The following is a 26,905-nucleotide window of genomic DNA, read 5'->3' as shown; positions in this document are numbered from 1 at the left end:
GCAATGCTTGCACATAACACTGTTCAGTACCCAACTGTGACAGTACATTAACATCAACAATAACATTACACGAACCTTCAGATTCACAGCCTCCATTTTCATTAGCAACAAAAACAAGTTTCCTTCTTGAAGCACTCGGCGGCAATTTGTTTACCGACTCAGAGAAGTTGCAGTCTTGAGCCACTGGTGTAACATTTGTTGTAACACCCTTTACTGTGTATCTTTTGCCCTGGTGGTGATGTTTACGGTTGAAGCAACAAATTCTAGGCATCTTGTATGATAATATGCCACAATCGAACACCAAACAACACAGCCAAATTAAAATAGTTTCAAAATTCGCAACACCACACTGAAAGCCTTTCGAAACAAACAACAAACAAAACCAGCAATCAAAGCAAGATAGCAGGAGAGAAAGTATCGATATCAAGAGTCCTTTGTTTCATGTATGACAATCTCTGGCACAAATATAAACATTTGAATTATTCAGAGTGAAATATAATTATGTATGACATAAGAATGCTGTGCAAAGGGGTGTGGTGCTGCATCTTGGTACACTTAAGATCAAATAACATGCCTTATAATGTCTCAAATATATGTTTTATGCGTCAAACTATTCAGGAAAATGTGCGCTATATTTTTGAAAAACTGAATTTTTTAAAGTTTTGATGTCCTCCCCCCTCCCCCCCCCCCCTTAAGGTGTGAGGTCAGGTTAGCAAACTATGGTTTTGAGTTCAAGAACTGAGAATGTCATTCAATGTGCAAACAATGTAACTAATCTCATATTTTACTCTGCGGTTTATCCATTGTAGGCACCACTAGGCCAATAAGGGACAGATGAATGTATCAGTTGTGCACTAGCCATAATGTATCCATGTCACCCTGTCTCTTCACTTCAATCTTGATGGAAGCAAATATTTCATCTTTTCTGTGACAGTGCTACAAACAACCAAACTGAAAATCAATAAGGAAGGTTTAAGAAAATCTCTCCATCATAATTTTTATTTCCACTTTCAGCAGCCACACAGTATAAGGGCACAAGCTTATAACACCGCTTACTTGGCAATGGCCTTTTCTTCTTCCACCAACATAATTGTTGATTTTTGTAAACAAATCAATTTTATTTATGAAATTGTCACACTGAATAATTTATTAACTGGCTTTATGCATCTGTTCTAAATACCTTATTTGCATACTAGATGAGTACGACACAGGGCAGTACAAACGAGAAGACTATTCCGTAATCGAAACAGAGCAATATGTAACTAATTTGAGAATACTTCACATTTTATTAAAAGAGACCTCTGTCAGAGGATATTGTGGTAAGTTGTAATTCATTTGTATTAGTGAAGTGTATATTTTAATAGTTTTTATGCATTAGTTTATTAAATGTAATAGTAAACATAAGACAGAAATTAATCATAAACAATATATTCTCTCACATTATCTAAGACAGTCTGACAATGTTCTGGTAGTTTACAGATTCCACATCTGTAGAAATCTACTGGTTTGGAGTTAAAGATGTTAAGCTAGGTATGAACTGCACTTTCATTGGAAAAAAATTTCTGATCACTGTTCAATAATGAATGGGAAAGGTCAAAATCTGAGGGTGCAATATCAGAAGCATGCATGATGGATGACTTCCCAAACAAACTCCTAGACAGCTTTTAGTATAAAATCAGCAGAGTGCAAGCAGGTGATACTGTGTGAGCAGTGGTAACACTTGAGACAGTTTTGTTTATCTTTTTCTTACATTACAACTGAAGAGCACCTCAATTGTTGGCAGCGAATGCCAGCTGTAATGGCACAACCCTTGGGAGCAGTTCATAGTGCACGACACCCTGTTTTTACCACAAGATGCACAATATTATCTGAACGCAACGCCATTTACTCAAGGAGATGTCTTTAGTCACAGCTCAACCTCCAATTTCTTCTCAAAAAGTTTACATAAAGACATCACAATTGTCATCAGTAACAATGTTGTGTAGGAATGCTCAGCGTGTGACATTCGCAAAAATACAATACTAGTCACCACTTTGATTTTCATTGCTTGCAATGACAGTATGCAAGTATTCTTAAGCACCACTTCTGAATCTTGCTTATTGAATGCAAATGCCGCACAAAGGTTAAATGATTGCAATTCACCACATAAGTCAATTATCAAAACTTTCTGAATGTGGGAAATCATTCTCTTTCTTGAAACAATGAAATCCTTTTCAAACATAATTTGTCACATAGTATTCATCCCACACATGATGATAAAAGTTTCCAGTTGCCTTTGCTGCCTTCAACGCTCTATTTATCCCACAGCAAACAATATGTCACAAATGTCAGACATTATTTCACTTGCAACTATTTTGTAACACTTGAGTAACCCTCACTGGACTGATGTACACAAAAACCAATACGTAAATGTGAGGCAAATACTCAAACACCTAATAAAAAGTGATAATTAATGTGTGTCTAATACACACATAATAACCTATGCATGTTGTGTAACTGCAGTTTGTACACTACGTACATCCAAGTTATTTCATGTGGGGGGAAAACACTACAATAGTAAACTATTTTCTAATTTCATAATGGTATTTTTTTTTCCATTTCCTTTCTTGGTATCCTCCCAGACATTGAAGGTGGTTTTAGAAGTGTGTACTGAAACTGTATGTTAGATCCCTCTCACAAGAGGAAGATCTCAGACACAGCCCACCAATTCAGCTCAACTTTGCAAGTTTGCCTGTGTACACCCTAAAATAAAAGAATCCAAGATATTTTGGCTCAATATCCATGTAGTTTAGAGAAAAGCATGCCTGAAGTTTATGACGCGTGATGGACTCTAATCTGACAACATCAACATACAACTGAAAACTGAGCATTTTTCAACATCATACATGGGGTCTGCAAAAGCATATTTTTCCAGAAACTGAAGAAAAAACAATTACAGACTGTTGCTCACATACCCATAACATAAGCACTGTCCAATGAAAGGATGCTAGTATAGTGACCAAGATTTTCAAATGCATGCTGCAGTTTTTTTTTTTTTCTTTTTTAATATGATTTTTTTCCATGTCGAAATTTGTAAGAATAGAAGGGTTAATAGTAAGTTAATCAATAACAAAGCAGGCAAATACATTTCTCCGACAACTTTACAAATCAAAGTATTTAAAATTTTAAGCTTCGTTGCATGAAAACAATTCCTAGTAATACTGCTACGAATTCACCATTAGAAGCCACAGAGAGCTGGCCATGCAATGCTAGTTTACAGAAAGACACGGTGCACAACTTTATTTGGAGGTTTTAAAACTGCAATGTGTTTCTAAAAACCCAGTGGGAATTGCAGAACCTTGTGGACACAATACTGATTCATAGCCTATTTCACGATCAACTTTCAGCACTGATTTCTCAGGCAAATTTATCATACACTATGTGATCAAAAGTATACAGAAAACCTGGCCGAAAATGACTTACAAGTTCATGGCACCCTCCATCAGTAATGCTGGAATTCAATATGGTTTTGGCACACCCTTAGCCTTGATGACAGTTTCCACTCTCGCAGGCATACGTTCAATCAGGTGCTGGAAGGTTTTTAGGGAATGGCAACCCAATCTTCACAGAGTGCTGCACTGAGGAGAGGTATCAATGTCAGTCAGTGAGGCCTGGCACGAAGTCGGCATTCCAAAACATCCCAAAGGTGTTCTACACGATTCAGTTCAGAACTCTGTGCAGGCCAGTGCATTACAGGGATGTTATTGTCGTGTAACCACTCTGCCACAGGCCATGCATTATGAACAGGTGCTCAATTGTGTTGAAAGATGTAAACGCCATCTCCGAAATGCTCTTCAACAGTGGGAAGCAAGAAGGTGCTTAAAACATCAATGTAAGCCTGTGCTGTGATAGTGCCATGCAAAACAACAAGGGCTCCAAGCCCCCTTCATGAAAAACACAACCACGCCATAACACTATCACCTCTGAATTTTACTGTTGGCACAACAGACACTGGCAGATGATGCTCATCGGGCATTGGCCATACCCACACCCTGCCATCGGATCACCACGTTGTGTACCTTGATTCGCCACTCCACACAATGTTTTTCCACTGTTCAATCGTCTAATGTTTACGCTCCTTACACCAAGTGAGGCATCGTTTGGCATTTACCGGCGTGATGTGTGGCTTGTGAGCAGCCACTTGACGGTGAAATCCAAGTTTTCACACCTCCAGCCTAACTTCATAGTCGTTTTTTTTTGTTTTTTGTTTTTTTTTGTTTGTGGTTTTAGGGCGCAAAACTTCTATGGTCATTAGCGCCCAGCCCGTGACGTAGAAAACAGGAAAAAAACGAAATTTAAAATCAGCAGCAATGGGAACAAAGTCATAAAATTTGAGAAACTAAAGGCAGAAGGAATGCTTAAAAATCCACTATAGAAAGGGGGTGGTTGTCCCCCAAAAACAAGGCTTCAAATGACTGACGTCATTTCACTGTCACTAATAAACTGTAGAACGCGGTCAGCTGAGCGCGTGTCATCTGCTAAAATCGACGATAGATCAGGCGATAGCTGTAGACGGGAGCGTAACGGATTAAAATAGGGGCATTCAATTAAAAGGAGTCTGACCGTCCACGGCTGAGAGCAGTGGGGACAGAATGGGGGAGGATCACCGCTTAAAAGATGTCGATGACTAAAAAGACAGTGCCCTATCCGGAGTCTAGCTAAAATTACCTCCTCCCGACGACGCGTTCGGGAGGAAGAGGTCCATGCGCAAGGAAGGGCTTTCACTTCCCGCAATTTATTATGGGGAAGTGTTGACCAATGCGCATGCCATAAATGAGCAACTTGGCGACATAAACCGCTCCGTAGATCGGTAAACGGAAGAGACTGAATAGCTGGCCGAGGAAGAGAGACTGCAGCCTTGGCCGCTATATCGGCCGCCTCATTTCCACAGATACCAGCGTGTCCCGGGAGCCAGAGGAACGCCACTGAGACGCCCCCCAGGTGGAGCAAGCGCAGACAGTCCTGAATCCGGTGGACCAGAGGGTGCACAGGGTAAAGAGCTTGGAGACTTAGGAGAGAGCTGAGAGAATCTGAGCAGATTACGTACTGTATCCGCTGATGGCGGCGGATGTAGTGGACAGCCTGGAGAATAGCGTAAAGCTCTGCAGTATAAACCGAACACTGGTCAGGAAGCCGAAAGTGATTTGGGGTGTCGCCAACAATATAGGCACTCCCTACACCTAACGATGTTTTCGAGCCATCGGTGTAAATAAATGTGGCTTCCGTCATTTGTGCACATAGAGCAGCAAATGCCCGACGGTAAACAAGTGTAGGGGTACCATCCTTGGGAAATTGACATAGGTCTCTGAGCAAGTCGATCCGGGGACGGAGCCAAGGTGGTGCTGTACCCCAAGTTGTCAAGAAGGTTTTAGGAAAGCGGAAGGAAAGAGAATGGAGCAGTTGACGGAAGCGGACTCCCGGGGGTAGTAGGGAGGAGGGGCGGCCTGCATACCCTACATCAAAGGAGGCGTCGAAAAAAAGGTCATGGGCGGGATTAGCAGGCATGGAAGACAGATGGCTAGCATAACGACTCAGAAGGACTGCCCGCCGATTGGATAGCGGAGGTTCAGCAGTCTCAGCATAAAAGCTTTCCACAGGGCTGGTGTAAAAAGCTCCAGACACTAAACGTAATCCACGGTGGTGGATAGAGTCGAGACGCCGAAGAATAGACGGCCGAGCAGAGGAGTAGACTATGCTTCCATAATCGAATTTCGAGCGCACTAAGGCGCGATAAAGGCGGAGAAGGACCACTCGGTCCGCTCCCCAAGAGGTGCCATTCAGGACACGGAGGGTGTTAAGGGAACGCAGACACCGAGCCGAAAGATAGGAAACATGGGAGGACCAGCACAGTTTTCTGTCAAACATAAGACCCAAGAATTTAGCGACGTCGGAAAACGGAAGGTTGACAGGACCTAGATGTAAGGAAGGCGGAAGAAACTCCTTACGTCGCCAAAAATTAACACAAACGGTCTTACTGGGTGAGAAACGGAAGCCGGTTTCGACGCTCCACGAGTGGAGGCGATCGAGACGTCCTTGAAGACGTCTTTCAAGAAGGCTGGTCCGTTGAGAGCTGTAGTAGATCGCAAAATCGTCCACAAAGAGGGAGCCCGAGACATCAGGAAGGAGACAATCCATAATTGGATTAATGGCGATGGCAAACAGTACAACACTCAGCACGGAGCCCTGGGGTACCCCGTTTTCTTGGGAGAAAGTACGGGAGAGAGTAGTGTTCACCCGCACCCTAAATGTGCGCTCTGCCATAAATTCGCGAAGAAAAAGGGGCAGCCGGCCTCGAAAGCCCCAAGAGAACAGTGTGCGGAGGATGCCTGTCCTCCAACAGGTATCGTATGCTCTCTCCAGATCAAAAAATATTGCTACCGTTTGGCGTTTCCGGAGAAAATTGTTCATGATATAAGTGGAGAGAGCAACAAGATGGTCAACGGCAGATCGATGTTGTCGGAATCCGCATTGGGCTGGTGTTAATAGACTGCGGGATTCCAGCCACCAAGCTAAACGGTAATTCACCATACGCTCCAAAACCTTACAGACACTACTCGTGAGAGAAATGGGGCGATAGCTAGAGGGGAGATGTTTGTCCTTTCCAGGTTTCGGAACGGGGACGACAATAGCTTCCCGCCATCGCCTGGGAAAGGTACTGTCGGTCCAAATTCGATTATAAAGGCGAAGGAGGTAACGCAGGCTATGGGTTGATAAATGCAGCAACATTTGGACATGGATACCATCCGGTCCTGGGGCGGAGGAGCGAGAAGAAGAGAGTGCATGTTGGAGTTCGCGCATGGAGAAAACAGTATTGTAGCTTTCGCGATTTTGAGAGGAGAAAGCAAGATGTCGCACTTCCGCTGCACGTTTCTTCGGGAGAAACGCTGGCGGGTAATTTGAAGAGCTCGAAATCTCAGCAAAGTGCTGACCCAATGAGTTAGAAATTGCGACGGGGTCCACTAAGGTATCATGCGCGACAGTGAGCCCAGAGACCGGGGAGAAACTAGGCGCGCCTGAGAACCGTCGAAGCCGACTCCAAACTTCTGAGGAGGGAGTGAAGGTGTTAAATGAGCTAATAAAGAATTGCCAGCTTGCCTTCTTGCTATCGCGGATGACGCGACGGCATCGCGCACGGAGCTGCTTATATCGGATACAGTTGGCCAAAGTTGGATGGTGACGGAAAATGTGAAGAGCACGTCGCCGCTCACGTATTGCGTCACGGCATGCCTCGTTCCACCAAGGAACTGGGGGGCGCCGGGGCAATGCGGAGGTGCGTGGTATTGAACGTTCCGCAGCTGTGAGAATAATGTCGGTAATGTGTGTGACCTCATCGTCGACGCTGGGAAAGCGACGGTCATCGAATGTCGCTAGAGACGAAAAAAGTGTCCAATCGGCTTGGGCAAACTTCCAGCGTCGCGAGCGCATATATGGCAGTTGAGGCTGCAGTCGAAGAACACATGGAAAGTGGTCACTCGAGTGCGTATCATCAAGGGCGAACCATTCGAAGCGCCGAGCTAGCGGAACAGTACCGACCGCAAGGTCCAAATGAGATAAATTTGCCGTGGAGGCAGACAAAAATGTGGGGACCCCAGTGTTGAGGCAGACTAGATCCACTTGGTGGAAGACGTCTAGCAATAGTGAGCCACGTGGACAAGGATGTGGAGATCCCCAAAGCGGGTGGTGGGCATTGAAGTCCCCAACCAGCAAATAGGGGGGTGGAAGCTGATCAAGAAGATGAAGGAGATCAGCTCGTGCCAGTGGTGTGGACGATGGAATGTATACCGTACATAGAGAGAACGTGTATCCAGAAAGGGAAAGACAGACGGCGACAGCTTGGAAGGAACTGTTTAAGGGGATTGGGTGATAATGGAGAGTATCATGGAGCAGAATCATGAGTCCTCCATGGGCTGGAGTGCCTTCAACAGAGGGGAGGTCATATCGGACGGACTGAAAATGAGGGAGAACAAAGCGGTCATGGGGACGCAGCTTTGTTTCCTGAAGACAGAAGATGACCGGCGAGTAGGATCGTAAGAGGATCGACAATTCATCCCGATTGGCGCGAATGCCGCGGATATTCCAGTGGATAATGGACATAGGGTGAACAGAAAATGGAGAAACGTGACCAAGGGTGCTGTCAACTCAACGACTGCTCAGAGCTTGCGACCGACAGCATGGAATGGCATTCAGTCGAAGGCAGAAGATCCTGATCCATAGGTTGGTCAGGAGCAGCTCCTGCCACCAACGATCGGCCAGTTGACCAGCCACCAGCAGTGCGCCTCGGCGACACAGAAGATGGCCGAGGGCGATTTCCGCCAGGTGGTGCTGTAGTTGGGACACGCCTTGGCGGTGAAGGAGAGGAACTGTGTTTCTTCGTAGCCTTCTTGGAGGTATGATGTTTAGATGAAGGAGGAACCGATGGTTGTGAAGTTGCAGTACGTAAAAACTCCTCACGAGAATGCTCTTTTTTCGAAGACTTGGCGTCTGACTTTTGGGCTCGAGATTTAGCAGAACCCAACGAAGGGTGAGCCATAGAGTGGGCAGGCGAAAGTGGTGAGGTTGAACGGGCGATCTTTGCGCTGGCCGATCTGACAACCGTGGTACTAAATGTGAGGTCGCAAGTCTGCGTGGCCGCCTCCTTGTTGGCCGAGGAGAAGCAAGGACAGTGCTGTATTTTCCTTTCTGAGGCACGGTGGGCTGTCGACTGGCGAGTAACTTTCGAGCAGCAAAGGTCGACACCTTTACTCTGATCTCCTGGATGAGCTTTTCATCCTTAAAAACGGGGCAATCTCGAGAGGAAGCAGCGTGGTCACCCATACAGTTGATGCAGTGAGGGGATGGAGGTGGACAAGCACCCTCATGGGCATCCTTGCCACACGTAACACATTTGGCCGGATTGGAACAGGACTGGCTGGTGTGATTGAACCGCTGACATCGATAGCAACGCGTAGGGTTTGGGACATAAGGGCGAACGGAAATTATCTCATAGCCTGCTTTGATTTTTGATGGGAGTTGAACTTTGTCAAAAGTCAAGAAGACAGTGCGGGTTGGAATGATGTTCGAGTCAACCCTTTTCATAACCCGATTAACAGCGGTGACGCCCTGGTCAGACAGGTAGTGCTGAATTTCTTCGTCAGACAATCCATCGAGGGAGCGTGTATAAACGACTCCACGCGAGGAATTTAAGGTACGGTGCGGTTCCACCCGGACAGGGAAGGTGTGGAGCAGAGAAGTACGCAGCAATTTTTGAGCCTGGAGGGCACTGTGTGTTTCTAACAACAGGGTACCATTCCGTAATCTGGAACAAGACTTTACAGGACCCGCAATTGCGTCGACACCTTTCTGAATAATGAAAGGGTTGACCGTGGAAAAGTCGTGACCTTCGTCAGACCGAGAAACAACAAGGAACTGTGGCAACGATGGAAGAACCGTCTGTGGCTGAGACTCAGTGAACTTACGTTTGTGAGCAGACATAGTGGAAGTTCATGAAACCATTGCGGAAGAATCCCCCATGATTACCGGCGTCTCCGATGGCGCGCTCCTCCCTTGTGGGGGCCCTCACCGAGGGCACACCCGCCTTAGGTGATTGTTCACACCTCAGGTCACACCTCCCGACAAAGGGACGGAGGGACCAATCGGCACTTTCGGAAGGTATCAGCTCGGGTAATCACCCCTCCCTGGGCCTGGCCGTTACCAGGGGGTACGTACGTGTCCTACCTGTCTACCCGGGGCGGGGAATTACGCGTTACCCCGTCACCGGCTACGCAAGGAAGTGCGTGGGTCGGCCTTCAGACACGCACAGGGAGGAAGAAAGAGACAGGGAAAGGAAAGAAGAGAGGTCTCAAACGCCGCAGCGGAGAAAAGGGTAAAGAGAAGAGGTAAAGAGAAGAGGTAAGGAAAAGAGAAGAGGTAAGGAAAAGAGAAGGACGAAGAAAGATGAAGACATACAAGCAAGGAAGGCGAAGAGTGCGGTACATTTACAAGCGTCCGTCTCCGGACGTAGGCACAAACCATACTCCCCAGGGGGGGAGAAGGGGAAGGAAAGAGCCAGAGGTGAGGGGGGGGGGGGGGCGAAGACGGGGGATGGGGAAGGATACGGAAAGGGAAGGTATGCAGCCCGGAAAGGAAGGAAGGCCACATTAGCTCGGGGTCCCGTGCTCGCTACACACGTATCCACAAAAGAGTTGTGGATCCCCTGGGGGGTTCATAGTCATTGCAGTGGATCCTGATGCAGTCTGGAATTCCTGTGTGATGGTCAGGATAGATGTCTGCCTATTACACATTACAACCCTCTTCAACTGTCTACAGTCTCGGTCAGTCAACAGATGAGGTTGGCCTGTACGCTTTTGTGCTGTACATATCCCTTCATGTTGCCACTTCACTATCACATCGGAAACAGTGGACCTAGGGATCTTTAGGGGCATGTAAATCTGGCGTACAGGTGTATGGCTCAAGTGATGCCCAATCACTTGACCATGCCGAAGCCCGTGAGTTCCGTGGGGTGCCCCATTCTGCTATCTCACGATGTCTAATGACTACTGAGGTCGCTGATATGGAGTACCTGACGGTAGGTGGCAGCACAATGCACCTAATATGAAAAATGTATGTTTTGGGGATGTCCAGTTACTTTTGATCACACAGTGTATGTGTGGTATGTATTAAAATTAATTCCCAATAAAGAATGTCTGTTTTTCACCGAATTTTCAGGAGTGATGTAGTTGTGCGAAGATTGCATTCATTAGATGTCCTTGCCACTGCAGGCATATTTGCTTCGAATATTTGTATGACAAATACCATAACTGAAACTGTTTGAAGGGAAGTGAGGACACATGACAGAGCGAGGGAAAGAGCCATTGTAAAGGAACCAGGTTAAAAAGTTTAACTATTTACCAATCCAAGTTGTTTGAGAAATTTAATTGCCTACCTTGTCGTCATTGTTCGCATTTGTGGAGCCACATAAGGTGGTAAATAATGCTCAATTTTCAACTGTCTATTGACCCTGTCATTTTTTTAGTCGAATATGCGTCACGAACTTTAGGGGTGATTTTCCCAAAGACGCGAGGTGGGAGGGAACTAAGTCAAAATAATGTAGAGTCTTTCATTTTAAGTTTTGCACAAGTGCCCTGCCAAATATGAACCAAATCAATTAACTGCATCCAAGACCTTCCCCCTTCAGATAGAAAACTGCAGTCATCTTCGGCTACACCAACATACAAAATGTATGTGAACGGCACATCACTTTAAGAGTTTGTTCCCTAGTTTGGAATTTTATCTTAACTTTTTACTCATCAGTCAGTCTTCTTACAGCTTAATGGTATATCAGGTGTAAACTGAAGGTAGACGTTACTGCTTCCCCTTAAATATTAGTGTGTTGGGTCCTTTGTACATGATGTTCAGTGAAGGAGTTGCCTTATTTCAAACTTGAATGTCTCAAACCAAAGACTGAAAGACGAGTGCAGCAAATGTTATGTTTACTGTGAAAACTGTGAAAATTTTATACAGAAGTTTCGAAATATTTTGAAAAGCTACAAACAGATGGCACTGTCATTGCAATGTGTATGCCTATAAATAGGGCATCACAACTCAGAGTGCTCTGCCCCACCTTTGGAACATGAAAGGACATTAGCGTACCAAAAGAAGAGCTTGATGTATTCCACTGAACATGTTTGTTTTTCTGGCACTGGAATTATTCAGGAAAATCCAAGGAAATCTACCCAATGAATTGCAGCAGAAAATACTGAGACAGCGCCTATATGTTTCCATTCAAATTCCAAAACCACCACACCATACCTGCATGAGCTGTCAGACAAAGGGATTCTCACAACGATTGATAATTAAGGGTTTCATGTTGTCTGCATCTTGTTCACAGATAAAGCATGCTTTCACCTCTATGGAGTAGTGAACAAACAAAACTGGCGATTTTAGGGTTCTCAAAATCTCCATTTGTGTGAAGCGCAAAACCACTGTATTCTCCCGAAGTTCCTGCCCGATTACAGTATACAGCAGAGGCATTCTTGCCCTTTTTTCACGTGAGAAATGATCACTAGTGAATGTTATGTTGCAATTTTGGAACAATTTGTTGCCACACAGTTAGCACTGAAGGATTCACGCAAGATATAGCCAGACCACATTGCGTGTAACAGGTGTTTCGCTTGTTTGATGATTAATTCAGGAATAACGTCACTGGGTTGGGTTTTTGCAAATTAACTGGTGTAGGGATGGACTGGCCTCCGTACTTGCTCAACCTGACTCCTTGTGACAGCTTTTTGTGCAGCACATGGAAAGACATCCCATCATGCTGGATGAGCTTTAATGAATGATCTGTATGGCATCTGTATCCATTTCCATTGAAATTCTACAGGTTGTGATGGCAAATGACATTATTCGTTTGTGTCATATCCTTTCCATGAGGGGTGAAAATTTCGAAAAGATTGAGACATGATTGCAAAGACTGCTTGCAGAGAACAAGTTCAAATATGCATGCTGATTCTGTATGAGCTGCACCGAATACAGCAGAACGTGTTAGCAAGTTTTTGAACTATTTCAAAGCTTCTGTATAATAAACTTACAGTTTTCACAATAAACTTATCTTTTGTTGCACTTATCTATCTTAGTTTTTGTGATATTTAATTTTGAAATCAGGGACTCCTTTGGTGGACATCCTGTAGTTAGTTTTTCTGAGATTTCAGACCACTTATCCTTCACCAACCCACCAAACAAATAATGCTTTGATAAGAAACAGCTGCAAGCATTAACCCTGTAAGTATTTGGACTTGGCTGTTACATTTTTGCAATAGGTGAACTGCAGAAAAGGATAGTTGCTACTCATCGTATAGCAAGGATGCTGAGTTCCAGATATGCACAACAAAAAGCCTTTGTCAAAAATAAACACACACACACACACACACACACACACACACACACACACACACACAGAGAGAGAGAGAGAGAGAGAGAGAGAGTGAGTGTGTGCGTGTGTGTGTGTGTGTGTGTGTGTGTGTGTGAGGGGGGGGGGTCTATTTTGAACAAGGGCCTTATTGGCTGAAAGCTCACTTTTTGACAGTCTTTTGGCTGTGCATATCTGCGATTCAGCATCTCTGCTATATGGTGAGTAGCTATTACCCTTTTCCTAATATTGTTACATTCCATCCTGGATTTTCCACTGTTTAATTAACTTAAGTTCTTTAGATAAACTCCTTGAGGAGGACCTCCACACTAAGTATTTCTTTACATTGTAAGAAATGTTGTATCTTTAATAACAAATACTTTCTTTCCTTGCATTAATGAAAGAAACTCAGTCTGGGTGATATATCTAAGGAAAAAGTGAGACAGCAAACTAGTATCATCAAAACTTAAATTTCTCTTCATCAAACTTGGCTATACATTATTTTGCATACAGAAACAAATCTGAGACAGTTTTGATTTTAAATGGCACATGGGCATTGCCATACAAACAATATGTATAGCTTTTAATTACTAAAAGACAGATAGCTGACCACATGAAACATTTAGAACTGCAGAAAAAAAAAACTACACGTAAAAATTATGACATTATCCTACCTTTTGGAACTATTAGTTCCTTCGTCAGGGAGGGACGGAGGACAGAATGGGGAAGGCTAGAAAGGAAAGGCAGATCGCTCATACCTGTAGAGAGAATGGTGGTCTTCTCCTTTGGTTTACCCTCGTTCTCGCTACGAGCAGGTTCCTCTCGTCCTGAGGTCTGAGTGAACAACTTTCCTTTTTCACCTTCTCCACACTGTAGGATAAGTACTAAAAGCTCTGAAAGGCATGGTAATGTCATCACTTTTACTGTGTGTGTATGTGGTTCCCCCCCCCCCCCCACCCCCCCAACAGAACTAAAAACTTCACCTCTTGAAGGCCATTTCTCTCAACTGAATTTACCTTTATGTAGCACTGCATTAATTCAAAAGTAAATCTTTCTGATGCTGTGCCATTTCTTAAACTCAAATGAAGAGCTGTTCATTTCCAGTCCATGCACGAAACAGGTACAACTACACATTTTGCATTCTTCTCATTTCATTGTTCATACACTAGTGTGTGTCAAATGGCATTTCACTATCTATATCCTCCCATAGATTTTCTTTTACTTTGCACAATCTCAACTGTAGAAGCACTGATATTATTTATGTATTCATACAACAACTAATTTTCCTGGTTGCCAGTCAGTTTCTTACTGACAAATGTAAGTGGTGAGTGCTGACTCATTTTAAAACATGTTTTCCACTACAATAACTTTTTCACCCACTGAATCTGGGTCTCATTACTAAAGCATCCATTTCTGAGAACTACTCAGATGGGTATTTGCTAATATACAGCAAGAATTTGCCTCTGACTCACTCTTTAAATCCACAATTTGAGATTCTTTTTACTTTATTTCTTGCTTATTCTATGTGCTTTCCTAATTGCCTATTGTGTTCATTTTTATAATTCATGTTTTGTTTGGAGTTGTTTTTTAACACTTATTGTCAATGGTTCAATTAGAAAACATATTAATCAGGAAATGTAATTTCCAAGGAATTTAGTCCTCATTGGTCTATACTTAATGCGCACAAACACACACATCTACAAGCATTTAAAAACAGTTTTGGAAGTTTATATGCCTCTTTGTGACTTGGCAAATGTGCAGACAAGATAATATGTGCTCTTTCCTTACAGAATTAGAACTGATTTATATGAAAACTGATACAAATTACTGCAAATAAAAATTTATAACTTTACACTCTGCATGTTAATTACTTATGTTAAGCTGCTGTGAACTTATTTCCAATTATTTTACCAAGAAGCACAATCTAACTCCTCATTCAATCCAGATATGGAACACATGTTCAACAGAATGATGGAGTTTCAAAATGTAAATAATTTTATTGTAATTTTGAAAAGTTGGAGCAATTCCATGAGGAGCACAATGTGAAACAAATATAATCCATGATTAAGAACTATATGTAACATAATTAATTACACATTTAGTTTAATTTTACAAGATGTTATAACTATACAAACCACAAAAAATGTTTTTTGGCTGCCACTTTCCACACACTAACTTCATTAACAGATGCAGAAAATATCAACAAAGATAATTTCATGTGCATCATACTGGTCTAGTTACTTACCAAGCTAATAGAAATACTGAATGAATTCATCAGATATGTATCAAGTGGCAACCTTGCATATGCTCTTGGTAAAACAAATATAGGAATTGGCATATAAATATGAAAAAATGGTAGATAATACCTTGTAGCGGCGCAGCCCAAGCCTTCTTCCTCTGCAAACTGTAAACTCAGCCTCAAATTCATTCTTTAGTACTAATGATGCAGTCTTCTTTTTACAGATGATGAACCTTACTTAGGGACTGACAATCAGTCTCTGGACCCCCGGAAAAATGTTTGTTAGATTCCCCAGTAAATTACATGTATAGTGACAAGACTATGGGAAAAATATTGAAAGAAATCTATAGTTTACAAATGGGTTTAAAGATAAGGAAGTTAGAAGATTTTTTCAACGGATATAAAATCATACAGAGGACCTATTTTTTTACAGAGGTAAAAATAATGGTTCATTTACGTTAAACAAAAAAGATGAGAACTTACAAGGATAAGAACTTAAATTCTGTCCAAATTAGAAACAATTCTCATATAAAAACAAACTATTTCTACATGCAACTGATCAATTACTGCTACGCTGAAGCTTTTAACAAGTAATGGAAATTGACAATACAATGAGGCCTGTTGTCTCAAAATAAAAGCACACTATATGTTTTTAATCCATTTCATATTTAATTCAGTGAAGTTCAAATATCCAAATATAAGCAAACTACAAAAAGAAAAACACAAAAAGTGTAAATACTTTTTCAGTCTCTTTCTTTTTTTTTTAATTGCATGTCTGTGGCACTGGAACTTTGTCCATATTATACTGAGAAACAAGAGCAGAAAAATCTTGTCATCGTACCACTTCTTCAATCACAAACTGGAACAGTGAAGCAGTTTAAATAAAAGAAATATTTTCAACTGTACTTCTGAGCAGATTAATGGGACTGCAGAGATATTATATGCAAACAAGTGCATCACTCAGCTCTTTCAAATGTTCCCATTAATCTGTCCTTATGCCCTCCCACAAAATTTTCTTTCCCACCCAGTACGGCCCACTCCGGCACATGCTCTCCACCTTACCTCTCTCCTCCTTTCCTCTTCCAACTGTAGTTCTCGCCGTCTTTCCATTTCTTCCATCATTTGCTTTTCCATTATTTTCTTAGCTTCCTCAACCCTCCTGAGTACTTCTGCCTCAATTTCCTCTTTTCGTTTTTCCAATTCCTCCTCAACCCTCTTCTTCACTTGCTCTTCAATTCGTTTTGCAGTTTCTTCCTCCACCATCTTTTGTTCTAGCTCCCTTTGTCTCCTACAAAATAGAAATCTATGAATTTCTGAAAAATAACATGAAATATTTGTTCTGACACACACACACACACACACACACACACACACACACACACACACCTTACTGACAGTTTCTTACATAGTGAAATGGTTTGCATTTGAATTTATTCAATTTTCTAAGTTCATCACTTGTTAGATGGCCAACAACCTGTCCTATAATGGCTGGAATTCACAAGAAGTTTCTGTGTTCTACTGGCCTGCCAGATACTCAGCTTATTTAGCACAGCTTTATGGGAACAAAGGAGTTTTAAGGCCAACAGCCTGAAAATATCTCAGAAGGTTTTAAGGAGCATTAGATCGGATGTTGAGAGAATAATGTGGACAAATAGTGTGGTGTCACCGCCAGACACCACACTTGCTAGGTGGTAGCCTTTAAATCGGCGGCGGTCCGTTAGTATACGTCGGACCCGCGTGTCGCCACTATCAGCGATTGCAGACCGAGCGCTGCCACAAGGCAGGTCTAGAGAGACTTCCTAGCACTCGACCCAGTTGTACAACCGACTTTGCTAGCGATGGTTCACTGACAAAATATGCTCTCATTTGCCGAGACGATAGTTCAACATAGCCTTCAGCTACGTCATTTGCTACGACCTAGCAAGGCACCATTATCAGTTACTATTGATATTGTGAATCATGTACCGTCCAGACCGACATTCACCATTAATGGATTAAAGTTAAGTATTCCACCAGCTACATCCTTTTTTGTAAATTCTAATTTCCTTGTCCTGTTCCAGACCTCATGCCAGCCTGCGTGAGCTAAAACGCGTGCCTTTCAGCCTCCTTCTAGTAACACGGTGTTGGCTCTCCTGCCAACCACAACATTGGCGACGAGGCTCAACCGCATTCTTATCGATATTGCCCTGATTTACTTGTGTAATGGCTTTGCCACAATCTCCAGATGTACTGTCCGAATTTTATCGCTTACAGAATCAGCAGATGCAGGCCTTACTGGATGTCCTTGGACAGCTCGTCCAGGGTCAACGGGCAATGCAAAACGATGCGGCAGCCGCCGCTCCACCGCTAACGCAGCCACAACACGCTGTTGCACCGACTTTTCGACCTTTTGATGCTGCACTAGAAAGCTGGAGGGAGTGGTCACGCCAATTTGGATTCCATCTTGCCGCCTACAGAATTCAAGGTAACGAGCGGCAGCCTTTTTTGTTATCATCCGTCAGGGTGACCACGTACCTTGTGATAGTCAAATTAATTCCCTACGCGATGTAGCAACTCTGTCCTACGAAGAAATTTTGTCTGCATTAGATGCACATTTCAAAAAATCTGTCGATGTAGTTGCGAAAAGGTATACCTTCTTTCGTACAAAACGTACGGCAGGTCAGACTAATCGGGAGTGGGTTGCAACCTTGCAAGGCCTTACTAGGGATTGTGCTTTTGAGTGTCAATGTGGACTCCCTTATTCAGATACTATGGTACGTGATGCAATTGCACAGAACGTTTCTGATGTTCGTATAAGGGAACAGATTTTGAAACTAGTCAATCCCTCCCTTCAACAAGTGATGACATATTGGATCGGCAGGACACACTTGACTTTGCTCAGGAATCATTTGAAACTTCACCAGCCATGTGTCAGGTTAACTGGCCCGCCGGGCGAGCTGCACGGAGCAGTAAACAGCCCTCGTGCCCGGCCGCGCCGCCGCCGCCAGGCTCTCAGCCACGTGTACCGCACAGGCAAGCAAATGCAGTGCTAAAATCATGCCCGTGGTGTGCTACTAGACATTTGCGTGAGAATTGCCCATCACACCAGGCTATTTGCTTTTTCTGTAATAAAAAAGGACATGTTCAGAATGTTTGCCAGAAAAAGCTCAGATCGGACACTCACAACCATTCCAGGCCCTTTGCTTCGCGCCGAATTCGAACCAAGGATACTCAGGCTCGTGAAACTTTGCCCATGGAAATTCATGTAGTTCATTCCACTTCGCCCAGTGCCACTATCTCTAACAGTGACTGTGTTCGTCCCACAAATAGTGTGCGTCGACATCGCCGGAAATCCCGTCAAGTCGCAAGTGATTATGTACAAGTGTCAGTTCACGTTGCACCAGACAGTCGCTCTTGTCGTCAGCAGGACAATAAAATTTTTGTAGACATGGACATTAACGGCAAAGTGATACCATTACAGCTCGATACCGGAGCTGCAGTTTCACTGATCAATCAAGACACTTACAAACTGCTGGGCACACCTCCGTTGCGTACCGCAAATGTTAAGCCAACTAGCTATTCAGGTCAAAAGATTCCTGTGTTAGGACAGTGCAGCCTTCTTGCAACATACAAAGGACAAACAAAACTTGTGTCATTTTACGTCCTTCGTTCTTCTTCTGCAGTGAGCTTGTTTGGTTTCGATTTGTTTCAGTTGTTTAATTTGTCTATAGTAAATCAGGTCCTATCAGTGAACCAGACTGTGCCTTCAGACAGCGTTTCTCGTCTATGTGAAGAATTTGCAGACATTTTTGCACCAGGCCTTGGTTGCGCTAAGAACTATAAAGCACATTTGGAACTGAAAGTAAACGCGCAACCGAAATTTTTCAGAGCGCGCAATGTTCCCCACGCATTGCGTGATGAGGTCGCAAAAACATTACACGATTTGGAATCACAAGGTGTAATTGAACGTGTGCAGGCTTCTCTCTGGGCATCACCCTTAGTAATTTTGCCAAAACCTTCGGGAAAATTGAGACTGTGTGTGGACTTCAAGGCAACAGTGAATCCACAACTAGTGATTGCAACTTTTCCTTTACCCCGCCTGGAAGATCTTTTTGACAAACTGTGCCCGGGTAAATATTTTTCGACGTTGGACCTAGCAGATGCGTACTTGCAAATACCAGTGGACGAAGAACCCCCGCGCGATTGGTGGTTAACACGCATCTTGGGTTGTATCAATTCAAACGACTGCCATTCGGGTGTGCATCCGCCCCTGCATTGTTCCAGCAATATCTACAAACTGTTTGTGCATCGGTCCCTACTGCAGCAAACTAGCTGGACGATATTGTGATCTCCGGAAAGACGGAAGAAGAACATTTAGCCAATCTCAGAACATTATCGCAGGTCTTGCACACAAAGATGGAGCGCACAATCGCCCTATTGCCTTTGAGTCCAAATTGCTCTCGTCTGCGCAAAGAAATTAGTCACAGATCGAGAAAGAAGCATTGGCTCTCGTATTTGGTGTTACTAAGTTTCGTCACTTTACCATCATCACAGACCACAAACCTTTGACATCGCTTTTTCATCCGAACAAGCCTGTACCTCCACGTACGGCGCAGAAATTCATTCGCTGGTCTATTTTCCTCTCGCAGTACCGATACGATATCTTTTATCGGTCCACTGCTAAGCACGGAAACGCCGATGCGTTGTCCCGTTTGTCTGTTGCCGAGGATAGAGCATTCGATTCCTCCGAACTTGCTTGCATGTTTATTGATTCGGAAACCGATGACGTGGTCGAATCGTTTCCGATTGATTTTTGTCGTGTAGCTACAGCCACAGCTGCCGACCCTGTCCTTGCTACCATTCTGCGTTTTGTTGCTACGCAATGGCCCTTGTCAAAGTCACAGATCGGGGATCCGTTGGTTCGCCGATTTTTTGCTCACAAGGAGAGACTTTTTGTTTGACGTGGTGTTTTGCTGTTGCCTTCTGATAATGATCAGTCCAGGGTCGTGGTCCCACGCTCGTTACAGTCCTCTGTCTTAAAGCTTCTCCACCAAGGACATTGGGGTATAGTGAGAACGAAATAACTTGCTCGTCAGCACTGTACTCGGTTCAGAATCCATGCCGCGATTACGAATATGTGCTTTTCTTGCATGGTGTGTGCCGAACAACAATCAGCACCGCCGCGGAAATTCTTTGCATGGCCAAAAGCCACTTACCCTTGGCAACGCTTACACATCGATTTTGCTGGTCCATTCTGGAATGCTCGATGGTTGGTTGTGGTAGATTCATTCAGTAATTGTCCTTTTGTTGTCGGGATGTCTTCCACGACGTCATCTGCCACCATCCAAGCGTTATCTGCTGTCTTTTGCATTGAAGGTCTTCCACAGACTATTGTTTCCGACAATGGCCCACAATTCACGTCCGCAGAATTTCAGTCATTCTGCAAGGCCAATGGTATTCAACATCTGACGTCCGCGCCGTTTTCGCCACAGTCAAACGGTGCCGCTGAACGATTGGTCAGGACTTTCAAGTCACAGATGTTGAAGTTAAAAGAGTCGCATTCTCAGGAGGACGCGTCATTGCTCTTTTTGTCCTCGTATCGTTCTCAGCCGCGCGATGGTCGCTCGCCGGCTAAGTTGCTCCACGGTCGTCATCATCGAACCTTGATTTCTTTGCTACATCCGCCGCATCAGGTTCCTGTGCAGCGGCAGACACCTGCTTTTCTCCAGGTGACGTTGTCTACTATCGTCACTACCGAGGTTCACGGCATTGGCTCGAAGGGCGCATTCTTTGCTGCCTCGGACATGCTATGTATCTGGTTTTGGGGGCCTCTGGTGAGGTGCGCCGGCATCTCACCCAGCTGCACCTCTGTCGTCGCATGGGATCTGCCACTTGCCGTCTGCTTTCAGCGACGGTGCCGTCCGATCAGCGCTCTGGGGACCCATCTACTGGCTCGCCTCAGCCCCAGGTGTTACCGACGCTGCCTTCCATTTTGCCCCATGACGACGCGCCACCGCCGCCGCCTGTTCTCCCGCCGGCGACGCCCACAGTGGACACTTCACTGCAGCCGCCGGGCGCCTCCCTGGGTCACGCGCTGCCGATCGCTTCCCGTGACCGGGTGTCCTCCGACATGGAACTCTTGCCCGCTCCGGACCATATGTCGTCTTCGCCCGTCGGGTGCCCCGGCCCGATGGAGGTTGACCCTTCAGCCCCTCCTGTGTCTCTGCGGGCGCATACACCGCATGTTGGCGTGCACCCTGGAGCAGGTTTTCAGGCGTTTCCTAGCTCCCTGTGGTCCGAATGGCAGGGTGCGGGTGGCACAGCCTCACCTGTTGTTAGGCTCCCCACCTCGTCGCATATGTCAACATGGGGTCCTCCCCACGGCGGGCGGAAGCCTTATGCCACAACCGTCCGCCGATTTGCGGGGGAGGAATGTGGTGTCACCGCCAGACACCACACTTGCTAGGTGGTAGCCTTTAAATCGGCCGCGGTCCGTTAGTATACGTCGGACCCCTATCAGTGATTGCAGACCGAGCGCCGCCACAAGGAAGGTTTGGAGAGACTTCCTAGCACTCGCCCCAGTTGTACAACCGACTTTGCTAGCGATGGTTCACTGACAAAATACGCTCTCATTTGCCGAGACGGTAGTTTAACATAGCCTTCAGCTACGTCATTTGCTACGACCTAGCAAGGCGCCATTATCAGTTACTATTGATATTGTGAATCATGTACCGTCCAGACCGACGTTCACCATTAATGGATTAAAGTATTCCACCAGCTACGTCCTTTTTTCTAAATTCTAATTTCCTTGTCCTGTTCCAGACCTCGCGCCAGCCTGCGTGAGCTAAAACGCGTGCCTTTCGGCCTCCTTCTAGTAACACTGTGTTGGCTCTCCTGCCAAGCAAAACAAATAGGGACTCAACCAAGAGTTGACTCAGTGCTGGTGTACGCCTGAAGCAGACAACAGATTATCTAAATTGTCCTGAATGTCATCTTGGGTTCACAATGTGGATGTTTTATACAAATACGTAACTGTATAGTACATAGTGATCAGTCCTTAACACAACTGTCTGGCGAGCACTTTTCTGTCCCACTGGCAGCCAGCCGGCAGCAGTGCTGGCAAGGAGTAATTTCCCCTCTGCTGTGAGGTCTTTGATTGTGTAGAATTGTTACAGAGGTAACACACGTTTGTTAGACAACGGAATACACTGTACTGAGTGAAAGTGTTTAAAGGGAAATACAAGTACGCTATTTGCCACGGAGTATTCATGTGCAATTCAATAAGAGTGTGCAGAAACAGCACATGCTGTAAAGGGTATTGTCTCAAAAGGAATCTCCTGATGTTCAAGAACCTAATCGGAATACAATTCATGATTGATCAATAAATTTCATGAAACGGAAGGTGTTCTTTACTGGAAACAGACAACCGTGCGCAGTACTTTCAGAAGAAACTCTCGATAACACTGGGTGTGCTCTGGAAAGGTATGCTAGAAAATCAGTTTGACGTCTTCCTCAAAAAATGAGAGTTTTCTATGGCTCTATTCAAATGGATACAAACTTACTGAAGTTACCACCCTATAAAGTAACAACAGTGCAAGAACTTAAATTTGAAGATCCTGTAAAAAGTTTGTGGTTTTGTGAATGGATTTTGAATAGGGTTCGACAGAGAAACTGACCCTCACCTAACTGTTTTCTCAGACAAATCACAGTTCCACCTAAGTGGATATGTTGATTCACAAAACAACCATTACGGTACGGGAGTTATGAAAAGCCTAATGTAATACACAAGGCACCCCTGCATGATCAAAACATAGGAGTGCAGTGCAATATTGTGGTGAGAGGCAAGAGGCCCACTATTTTTTCCAGGAAACAATTAACAGCAAGAGATATGTGGAAAACATTCTGCAGCCTTTTTTGGACTGATTAAAAGAGATAACAAGCTTTTGCGACCTTTCAGTAGGACTGTGATGGCACATACAGCCCTCTTCTCGTTGCAGGAAATTCATGACGTATTTCATGATAGAGCCACAAATGGCCTCCTTGTTCTTTTGATTTAACCTCTTGTGATTTTTATCTCTAGAAGGGTGGGGCAGAGGGCACGGGGGGTGGAGTGTGGATGGGCTTGCAATAAAAGGCACTTAAAACTAACATTCATCAAGAAATTGTTGCCATTTCGCAGAGGGAACTGCAGAGTGTAATAAGCAATTTTCTAAGCAGGTGTCAGAAATGCTGGAACAACAAAGGGCAGCAGTTCCAGCATATCATTGCTTAATAAATGTCAATTATTTGCAGTTCTTTCAAGTGTTTGTCTCATATGTTACATATAGCTTACTCAAAAAACTGTACAGTACTTACTGCAGACCACCTATCATCCTGCACAACAGGCAGCCACATCGCCCAGCCGCACGCCACAAAAGCGGCTGCATGAATGATTGATCACACGGTATAATGACTGCTAAGGGGACTTTGTATTTTTATAGGGACAATTCTAATAATATAATGAACAGACATGTATGTACACAACGCAACTGACCTAAAACGGATTTGAGTATCAGACGACGAATTGCTTCAAGCACAAATGAGTTATAGAAACATTTCTTGAGGCACCAAGACTATTTAGTACATCACAATGAATATCTGCATTATTCTGAATGCCTTCTCTTTGGCTCTCTTTAATGCACCAAGTGATTCTTCCAAAGTTATAGCATCATTAAGCACATTGTAACTTCAATATCATACATAACTTGCCTACTTGATATTCTGACTTCATAGTATTACAATTCAGTTCAGAAAATTTTCTGAATTTGTAAAACTATGTTTCTATAATTTGAAAAACAAATTATTTTTCTTTCTGTTTTTAATGTAACCTTTTCTAACTGTCACTGCCAAATTACTGCATCTCTCTCTAGTAAGCTACTTTCAGTTAATTTAGTGACCGAGCGTCACGTAAACTGCTGTCTTACAGTTACTTTTTTGACTGAAATACAAGTAACTTCTTTGATAGCACAATAATTGACCAACACATCTCTTAAATAAGTGCTCCTTCACCACATTACAAAAATAACCGATTTTATGTTAACTGAAATTCAACTAGCAAAACTCTGGTGCCAGTGAATAAAGTAAACAATGAATAGTAGCACCACTATCATTACTTCATGTGGAGCACCAAACATGAAGTTTTATGAACACACAATATGAAGTATAATAAGTGCCTCCATATTCTCTCCTTCCTTCAATAGGACAGAAATGTGGCACATGGGCATCAGAGCTGTTGAGTTCGTGAGCCACAAGAACTCACCGGCTGGCTTACGTTAAGCGCCAGGACAATACAATTGGTTAAGACAATGATATCATGCAGGTTGTGTGTGTGTGTGTGTGTGTGTGTGTGTGTGTGTGTGTGTGCGCGCGCGCGCGCGCGCGCGCGCGCGTGTGTGCGCGCGCGCGTGCGTGCGTGCTGTACTAATTAACTTTCAAGACGGACTTGAAAACTTAGCAATGTTGTCATTCTTGTTAATAGAAACAGTTCAGATTTCTAAAGTGTTCTGGTACTGGGAAGGGTGTCTGTCTATACACACAACAACAAGAAAATAATGAATTAAGTACAAACAACTAATTACTGGCTACTGGTACATTTTGTGACCTGTCAAAGTCAACTGACTGCATATGAAACAATATCCTTTTAAATAAATAGATGTGCACATTTAAGCACTGCTTCCGGGACGGGAAATCCACCAGCTCTGGAACAGAATCTGCTCTGTGGATTAACAGTGAGAACTGGTGCACCTGCCAGCCTGGATGTGGTTTCCACACAGTTTCCCACATCAGACTAGGTGAATAATGGGCTGGTATCCAAGTCCCACCTCAGATACACAATTTGCAAACATTTAGAACACTTTTGCAGACTTTCACAAAAATTAAACTACATGCAGCCAATTGGTATTTACATGACCTCTCCCAGGGGGAAGGGGTGGGGGAGGTAATGGGATGGCAACAAGGAGGACACCCGGCCACCCCTTAAATTAACCATGCCAAATCCATAACTAACCACACCAACCCACTGTAGGTGCACGACAAGGGCAGGAGGAGAAGAACAAGAAGAAGAAGAAGGACGAGGAGGAGGAGGAGGAGGAGGAGGAGAATATTACAGTGCAACAAGAAAGGCTTCAAAACTGTTTAACTCCTTTGTCTCTGACTGGATACAATGGGTGTCAATAGGAAAGAGACTCAATATAAGCTATCAGGTGTCATCCAACTGGGAACCAATTACATGTTGTGTTCCACAAGGTTCCATCCAACAGCTTTTACTTTTTCTTATGTATATCAACCACCTTTCATCTGTGAAATTACCAAACACCAGTTTTGTTTTGTTTGCAGATGATATAAACATTGCAATAAATAGCAAATCAAGTATAGTCTTAGAATGATTGGTTCATGAAATTTTCATGGATATTAATAAATGGTTCCTAGCCAATTCTGTATCACAAAAAAGCACACATTGTTTGCAGTTTAGAACTTAAGAGGTTTCCTGCCAGTATATACCTCAAATATGGCAACAAGCAGCTAAAAGAAGTTGACAGTGTTCAGATCTTGGGATTGCGGCTGGATAATAAATTCAACTGGGAGGAGCATACTACAAAACTGAAGCACATAAGGAAATACCTATTTGCAATGTGAATGTTGTCAGGCATAAGGTGATACTGTGAATTAACAAGCATTTTGCTCTCATTTAAGTATACGGCCAAAAGAGTCAGCCTTCAGGAATTGTGAAACGAACACTGTCATCCAGGACCGTGTGCTACAAAGAGCACAGATTCACCGCAAGATGGGGAAACCATCTATTGTGTTGAATGAGGCCTAAGCGCTGTACTGTGCGAGTGAGACAGACAAGAACCTACGTCATAGTACATTTATGAAAACTATTTAATTCAGCCACAGTAAATTTAATCTACAATCTTTCATAAATTTTCATGGTAATCCCAACAAAACTTGAATATTGTTCATATCTATAACAGTTTAGGATTTACTGTTAATGTTAAATTAACAAGTTTTGTAACAATGATCTGAAGGCTAAAATCTGAAAGCCTTGGCCGATCGTAACGATTAACATTTCATATAGAAGCGCATCATTAAAATGACAAATGCTGTAAGTACTATTGTAACTATTTGTTTAAAAGATATAGTACATTAAAATTATCTGTATTTTTAGTTAAGCATCAGATCATCATTTCCTCCACACAAAACACAGTGAACAATGATAGCACACCACCTTATTGAATCATTAGGTAATAGAATATTTGTTGTAAAGTTTATTGCATAATAGTTATTTTTGTTCTTTATTTATTAGAAAGCACAATGGTGCAAGACTACCGGCCGTGACATTCAAAGTTAAGGAGGAAATTGTATTGGTTTTATGAAAACAAATTTAACTTTTATTATGTAATGGATATTATTGTTACTTTATTTAGGATGTGAAAGTGGTCAAGCTTTGATTATTTAAATATGTTAAAATGTAACATAATGTAGAATAAGCTGTAGCCAATTAGATGGATGGCTTCAGGAAAGTGAACTGCCCTAGTCAGTTGAGCGAGGATATTCGGCATGCGGGAAAATGCGGCCAAGGACAGGCAGAGAAAGGCAGTTCAGCTGGGGGCACCTAAATGGACAGTTCTGGTCTAGACACCAACCAGAGAGGGACAGTTCGGATTGAGACATGAAAGCGGACAGTCAGTCTTTAGGCAACTAGGAAGTGAAACGACTTAGAAAAT

The 26,905-nt window shown here is 43.6% G+C and overlaps 1 protein-coding gene across 1 annotated transcript in view; it reads right to left on the bottom strand.

The window, feature by feature from the left end:
• The window catches only part of LOC124596172 (UPF0430 protein CG31712-like), a 96,843-nt gene that overhangs the window by 24,777 nt on the left and 45,161 nt on the right, over nucleotides 1–26,905 (bottom strand). The window contains 1 exon segment of the mRNA XM_047135209.1: nucleotides 16,224–16,449. Coding sequence (XP_046991165.1) covers nucleotides 16,224–16,449 — 226 coding nt within the window.

Source organism: Schistocerca americana, chromosome 2, assembly GCF_021461395.2.
Source record: "Schistocerca americana isolate TAMUIC-IGC-003095 chromosome 2, iqSchAmer2.1, whole genome shotgun sequence".
NCBI lineage: Eukaryota > Metazoa > Arthropoda > Insecta > Orthoptera > Acrididae > Schistocerca > Schistocerca americana.
This window is presented reverse-complemented; position numbering and strand designations above follow the sequence as displayed.